Below are 8,087 nucleotides of genomic sequence, written 5' to 3'. Positions count from 1 at the left end.
CACCATATTTTTCAAAACTGCAATGGAAACACTTTTTTTTTTTTGTTTTACACATGGTGCTATGGCTATGTGCTTGTCAGTAGGAACTGGCTCCCTCAGCAGGAGGTGTTATTGCATCACATAACTCTTCAAAAGTTGATCGGATCATCTGCAAGTTTTGAAATCTTGGACTATCACCTCTCAGAAATCCCTCATACATGGCCGCTGCTATGTATAAGGGGCTTGCCTTTGCATTTCGGCTCCATAACACGCCTATGTGGCCTTGGATTGGAAATAAAGATGGCTAGTGTGGTGGCTGCAATAGAAATAAAACCGCTAATGTATTGAACATCCATCACCATGATTCTTAGAATGTTATTGTGAGAGGAGAAGTCGCAGTACATCACTCAGTGGAAACACAGTCATCTCAGGATTGTTTTTTAGCTACATTTTGAGAATAATGCTTAAGTTTTGTGCAAATGGAAACCCGCCTACTAAGACAATAAGAAAGGCAGGAGATAACACATGGAAATTGTGTGAACAAAGAGACAGTCGAACTGATTATCAAAGCATGAATATGGACACAAACACCTTATTGCAGTGATCATCCAATGTCAAATAGCTTGATAAAACTCGGAACTTCAACAGAGTAGATTTATTCAAGAAATATCCCAGAATCCCCTCTATATATAGAGTGTGTGTACACATACAGGTAATTTAACTTCCTTTGCATTGCTTTCAATGTACTTGCAAATAAAATCTTGAAATAATAGCTGGGAACAAGGACAACAAAGATGGACGAATAAAGGCGTATCACAGACAGGACTATTATGTACACAAGTGTGTGAATTAATTGGTATTTATTTAAATATTATACTGTATGAATAAAAAGCACCAATGACCAGAAATAAAAAATAAAAATGAAATGTTTATATGCTGTTCAAGTGTTCTGTAAGTTGTAGCCTATAAAATTTCCACAAAGAAATAAAGGCTGAATAGGTAAACATGGACTAGATTAATATGTATAGTATCTGCATATGTGTATATGCTATGTATGCGGTATTCAGGAGTTATACTGAAGTGACAAATGATATGTGCAGTACAGAAGAAATATCTTAAAGCACCATGGTCGTAAGCTCCACGGAGTGCCGGCCAATACTTGCTTATTTCAATAAAGATGCATTGAGTTGGTTGGATGGAAAATCCTGTGGTGCTCCATGTCAACTGGAACTCAACAAACTGCTCGACTGATCATGTTATAGTGTCCAAAAACTTGTCAGGCTGCATCCAATAATTTTTGAAACTCACAATCATCAAGCACTGCTGCTCATGCAGTGATAGGCTAAGTGTACAAGGGTGAGGCCCGATTCACGTTGCATATCGAAGCAGTGCGTGAGCGTCGCCGTACTTGTTGATTCTTTTTTCAGTGTCCATGTAAACAAGTTAGAGAAGCCACACTGCCAGCATATAGTGTATACCTCATACACTTGCTACTGCATAACGTGCACTACTTTTATTGCAATTGTAATGATAACAGCTCTTTATTTATTGCAGCTTTTTTTATTGCATCTTTTAAATTTTTATTTCTTGTCTTTTAGGTCATTGTTGTTATGTATATTTTTTTACCTTACTGCTTGCATGTCAAATCGGGGTCTTTGAATGACTTTCAGTAAGAGGCACTGGTTCTACAATTGAATTTTCCAAAATTTCTAATGCTTTGAAGAGCACAAATAAAATGATTTTAATCTCCATCTTATTTGGATACAGGTCACTTATTAACTGTTGAAAATATGAAACCTTTATTTATTTTTGAGTTATCAACAGTTTTTTCAAATGATCTCTCTTTCATGTAATTGGGTTCTGGAACATTATGATGGAACAAATAAATGTTTTTTATTATTAGAAGCTTAAATTAAAGGCAATTTTAACTTACAGTTTCTGTAAATAAACATACTTATCAAGATTATTTTAAAATTCATGCCACTGTTTTTTTTTTTAAAGGACTGGTTATGATCCAGTCTGCAGCACTGGCTGTAAGGCAACTCCATAATTGTTCTCGTCATACTCAGCATCACTCCCTGCTTCTTCATTGAGATTCTGCGTAACAGGATCCACAGGTGACACAGTAACATTACGCTTTACTTTGAATATGTCCCACCTCTCAGGCAACAGGTCATGATTGAATATGAACAAAGCCAGCCAGGACAAAACTAAGATGGTGACCAAAGTGCAGAGCATGGAGACTGTCCTGATAGGGGACTTTTGGACGTAGACACCATCTTCCAATGTGCAACCAGGAAGATGAAGAACAACAGGTAGACCTAAAATGTTCTCTCCCAACAAAACCCTCACAGTCAGCCCTACGATGTAACCTACCATGGCACCATAACCATTTGTCACTTCAAAGAAGAGCACGGCGACCAGATGGGGGAACATAAGGGTGTAGGAGGCGTCTGCTCCGAGAATCCAGAGCACCAGGGGGCTGTTGGTGTAGAATGATATGGATGTCCCAACCACACCCACCACCACCACTGTGATTCGAATCACCCATTGAATTTCATTGTCTGATGCCTGGGGGACATGGAATCATACAAGAGGATGCTTCATTATTAATTCAAATATCTTTCCAGATTTGACAGAATTGATTCAATTTGTATTACAGTTTAAATTTGCAACAATTGTTCCTCCTAACCCTTTAGAGAAACATTGTGCCACTGGGCCACCACTATCAACATTTTGCACTCCTTACCTGTTCACGCAGGATGTTCTTGTAGATGTTTGAGGTGAAAACAGAAGTTGCGGACAGCAGGCCAGAGTCTGCGGATGACATGACAGCAGCGGCCACAGCTCCGATTGCAACGATTGAGATGTAAGACGGAGTGAGGTTTTGTAGGGTCAGGGGAAGGACCAAACTATATTCACCACGCATATATGGAGATGGAGAGCCATACAGCGTCAGGTTCCAGTCTGGATGTGAAAAATAAGAAAAATAAATACTATATTATAATACTATAATAATAATTTCCCAAACAGAATACTGGACCCATGCAGGTTGGATACAGAAACTTTGACTCTATTGTGCATTTAAAAGGCTGGAAAATGAAACCAAGTTCTAAAAGCTGCGGTTCCTCAAATGACGACTTGAAACTTGTTCCATAAAGGATTAATCTCTGCAGACCACCATGTTTGCATCCTGGTTATTCAACATTCATGACAACTATACAGGTGGTTAATTTTTATATAACTAATCCATTAAAATACTTTTACAAGTTATGCATATTTAATGGCATGGCCACTTTGAGTGAATTGCTACCTGCAAGGTGTCACCACAGTCTATGACTTAAATAAACTCCACATAACCCCCCAGCTCCAACGTCTTGTCTAAATATGGTCACTTCAGGTCACCCACAGCTCAAAAGATCCGAGAGAGACCAACGGGTGATGTCACGATGGCTATATCCATTATTTTTATACAGTCTATGGCTTTGTCACATTATCTCTTCATAATGTACAGAGGCCATATGTAGGCTTAAGTAAGCAACCAGCCAAGAAGCACTGATCTCTCTGTCACATTACAAAATAACTTAAAATTAATAATTTGGCCAACATGTACACCACTCCTATCTACAATGTAAGAATATGTATTAAATGTCTGTCATCTCAAACCTAAATCCCACCTGTGGAGGCGGCGACAGCCCCAATTAGGGTAGGGGGGATTCCAAGTATGATGATGACAAGAGCAGCAGCATAGCAGGTTATCTGGGCTGTTCGTGATGAGTTGGCAGACAGCGTCCTCTGGTGGAAGCTCTGAAATGAAACACTACCAAGACCCTGAAAATAAAGAGCACACGGAAGACAGAAAGATGCATGTTGAGGGCAAGAAAAGATGAGGAGGATAAGCAAAAAATTTAATATTTTGATACACAAGTACAATCCTTTTGTACTGTCCAAAAGCCAGGGCAACACCCCCTGTTCCATCACAGGAAGGGACGGACTGAGAATGAAAAACAGGCCAGGACTTGTTTGGCTCAGACTGGCCCAGCAGTCCCAGTAATGAGTATAAATATGATAAATTAGTATATTATGACATAAAATACAATGTATAATATAGTTGTTATTCATTATACTGTAACGTGAGCAGTTAATTAGATAGTACAAGCACATTGGTGGGTGTCCTATACCGCATGCGAGAAAGTTCCATAGCTGTCATGAGATGCTGAGCAAATGTTTTACCAGGTTAACACAAAAAATGAAGATCAAGATTATTTGAATTCCAATTGTAGGAGAATGGTAAATTTCCTTATTTGCCTCATTTGAGCCCTTCACAAGTTGGAATAAGCACAGTGCACCTGACATATGTGAAGAAGAAGACCGTAGAGGACCCAACAGCACTTCTACGCCATTGTCTTAGACAAACAGGATTTCTCATTCACATGGCACAGAAAAATGCAGGGAACTGGAGTGTATGTAAAGGCTTTTATGGTGCTTTGGCTGTCCCACATGTAGCTGTGCTCTAAGCTTAAGGATAATAGCAGGAAATTAGGATACTGATTAAATTTGATCTTACAATCATTAAGAAGTCATCAATCCACTTCCCGATTTTGTCCTGCTCCAAAGTACCGACCCAAGGTTTTTGGAAAGAATGGTTGAAAGCTGTCTGAGCAATGTTTGTAGATATGGGGTTGAGCAGCAGGAAGGGGATACAGAACCACTGGAAATAGATATTGAGATCATCAGACTGAAGACCATTGCACAACAAATACATTATTTTTTCTTATGCTATCAAGATGAACGTTATATACATATTGGGTGTTGAAGCGTTATACTTGATGGCACAAACCAGCTGAAACTGTATCTTTAAAATGAATATGTGCTACTGTGTAAAGCACTGTAACTCACCAAACAGATGAAAACTAGACAGAGCTGGATTACATCAGTGTATGCCACTGAATAAAGGCCTCCTAACAATGTGTAGATAATGGCCACAGCTGATGAGATCCACACAGAATAGGCATAGGGTAGGTCCAGAATCACACTCATAGTTGCTCCTGTTAGACAAACCCCAAAAAACAGATTAAGTGTCTCCACTAACTGAACATTTCTGCTATTATTTGTTTGGTATATCTGTTTACCTAAGCCAAGCAGAGTGCATGCCACCCACAGCAAATCCATCAGCAGAGAAGGCAGCACCAGAGCTCCACTCAGTACTTTGCCATATTTTATCTGGAATGGGTCCATCATGGTGACATACTTCTTATTCCTCATTGGCTTGGCAAAGAAAAGCCCACCTTTTGCAGTGGATGAGATATTAAGCATTATATTATATTTACTATCTGAATATTTCATTCAAACCTCTTCTTTGTGTGATTATTGGATGCTAAGGGCACTGTGTAATAGAAGCTGAGAAGCTGCGGGTATCAGTACATCAGTCCCTGAAACAAATTCCTAAATGGCTACATGTTGTGCATTTACTGTGGCTGTTTAATAAAATGTCCATGAAACAGATGAAATGAGCCAGACAAACAATAAGTTTATGTACAATATTTTCAAGATCAGTACAGCCTTCTGCCTCTATGGTGTTTGATTTGTCTTACCTATTAAAAAGGAAACTGCGTAATGTATAGGCATTAGAGCCCATATTAAGCCCATTTTAGGAGAGTACACCGCCTCAGCAATACCCAGGATAAAACCACCTCCGACCCACGTAGCTGCAGAGGAATGACACATACACACTTTAAATAGAATATTTTGTAATAATATACTGTATGTGCACAGTTGCAAGTGTGAGTATATGGCAGCAAGACTAGAGGAGAGAAAAGAAACTGAAAGCGCAGGTCGAATTGGGGGAGGAGAGCTGACCCGACTTGGACTGCAGGAATTGTCTGATGCCATCTGCAGCAACATGCCCAAGCAACCAGATAGAAAATTCATAATAATAATTAGAATAATACATTGGAATTATATAGCGCCTTTCACAAATTCAAGGTCACTTTACACACAAAAAGGGGGGTTTGGCTAGGAATAGGCAGAAAAGAGATGGGTTTTGAGGCGGGACTGAAATATGGTGAGGGACTCGGAGTCACGGATCTCTTGGGGGAGAGAGTTCCAGACCCTTGGAGCTGCCCTGGAGAAGGCTCTGTCCCCATAATAGCTAGTGATTTTAATTAACTCATCCTTCAACTCCAGAGATGTAGCAGGATCATGGACAAATTTTACTTTTAATTTTTAAATTTTACTCACTTTTTAAACTATAAACTATTACTTTATAAATCTACCTTGTACCTTCAATTAAGTAAGCACTTGTAAGAGTATTTATACATTGCGGTATAACTACATGACGTAAGTAAAAGATCTGAGTACTTCTTCCACCAGATGACTGGAATTTTTTTTTTCTATAACAACACATCACATATTTTTAAATCTCCAGTAAGCTTTAGCACTGACTTAGGGCCCTACAGAATCTGAGCTATAGCTTTTATAAATTCCTAATTCTGCAAATCTGTCCTTGATTCTGTTATCCCAGAAACAATAGGGCCCTACCAATGCTGCAGTCTATCTGTGCTTTGTCACAACTTTTCTAGAGAAACCTTAATTGCTATTTGCTGTTTAGCAAATAGCAATTAATTCTACACTGCTTCACATCACGCAACCAGCTACAATGAAAATAGTGTGCTGGGCATGTTTCATCTTGTATAATGAAAACAGAACCCATATGGTGGTTAAAACTTTGTTAAGAAATTTGATAAATGGATAGTTTTGTTGTTCTTTCAGAGATTAACTTTTATTTCTACTCAAACTTCTTATTATTAATTACCTGGAATTACCTGGAAAGATGCTGTAACATTGAAGACATGCTGTAACATTGAGATAACTGGATTCAAAACAACTGCAACCAGGGTCACTCCTAGCATGTTTGCACAACAAGATAGCAAATAACCAATTCAAACACCTGATACCAACTAAATGAGTTTCTCAACTCCACAAAACAGTTTACCAGTCATGGTAAAAATCCCAACCAGCAAGCTGATATTTCTGTCTCCGAGGAGCACCACTTCAGTCCTGGCTCCATGGCTTTTCCTCTCAGCCTTCTTGGACTTTTGGGCAGCCCACACCCCTGTTCCCAAAATCAGGATATAGAACAGCACCGCTGCAATCACACCGGGGATGTTCAGAGCCATTGTGGTCAACCACTATAGAGCACACTGACAAGCAGGAACTTGGATGGATAATAGATACAGATAATGTACATGAACGAGGAGTGAGCAAGAACAAAGGTCACACTTTTGGAGTTCATCTGAGGTGGCCATGTTGTTGATGCACTGATTGAAGGTTCAACATTTCAAGAAAAGAGACAAAGTTCATTTGACCAAAACCAATATTTACTCTAAAGTGGTTAACAAACATTATTTAGAAGTCCCGGCCTTTGGAAACATGCCCCCAATTAAACCTCTGACAACACACAGTTGACTCTTGGCAGTTTTTGCTCATTTTTACTGCTTTACTGTTGCTTATTTGGCAAGTGATTAAAATTACCTTTAAGACCTTGTATTGATTCTACTACAACTCCTATTCACTGAGCTTTACACCACCTTCACCTCTAAAGTCCTTTCACTGCTATTGCTACACTGTGGATCATACTAAAAATGGTACTTGAAATAATACAATATGATGACAGCTATACACAGGGTCTGCCTCTCTTGGCTAAATTGTCTCTCTGCGTAAACTTTATTTTTACTCCTCTTTGTCCAGACCCCATCCTGAAGCCTTGATTTTAAAGCCACCTGACTAAAGGACAGTGACACAGTGTGTTTGCATAGTGTCTGTCTGCATGCTTGCGATGGATGTTGAGGCTTACATAACACACAAATCAGGGGTGAGGAACCACCTTCTAGCAGAGAAACATATTAAATTCACATCCTTTGTATTGAGATAGCAATTGTAGATTTAAAGGTGGATATTTCAAAATCCTAACATATAAAAAACAAAACAGAACATGGCTGGATACTGTCAGTATAGGTAAGTGAGACTTACAACTCATGTGCAATCCAGTCTTCCTGTATTTGGAAGGTTTTTTTTAGAGGCTTATCATCTTAGAAGCTCACCTTTGT

The 8,087-nt window shown here is 39.0% G+C and overlaps 1 protein-coding gene across 1 annotated transcript; it reads right to left on the bottom strand.

Annotated features, from left to right (window-relative positions):
• Positions 1–695: 695 nt before the first annotated feature.
• Positions 696–7,172, bottom strand: LOC121941952 (high-affinity choline transporter 1-like). Its single transcript, XM_042484989.1, has 8 exons — positions 6,974–7,172; positions 5,574–5,687; positions 5,112–5,267; positions 4,879–5,027; positions 4,547–4,690; positions 3,657–3,810; positions 2,729–2,946; positions 696–2,550 (listed from the first exon to the last, which is right to left on the bottom strand). The coding sequence occupies exons 1-8, from the start codon at positions 7,155–7,157 to the stop codon at positions 1,987–1,989; spliced, it is 1,683 nt and encodes a 560-aa protein (XP_042340923.1). The 5' UTR covers positions 7,158–7,172; the 3' UTR covers positions 696–1,986.
• Between the last annotated feature and the right edge of the window lie 915 nt (positions 7,173–8,087).

Source organism: Plectropomus leopardus, chromosome 4, assembly GCF_008729295.1.
Source record: "Plectropomus leopardus isolate mb chromosome 4, YSFRI_Pleo_2.0, whole genome shotgun sequence".
NCBI classification, from domain to species: Eukaryota; Metazoa; Chordata; class Actinopteri; order Perciformes; family Serranidae; genus Plectropomus; species Plectropomus leopardus.
This window is presented reverse-complemented; position numbering and strand designations above follow the sequence as displayed.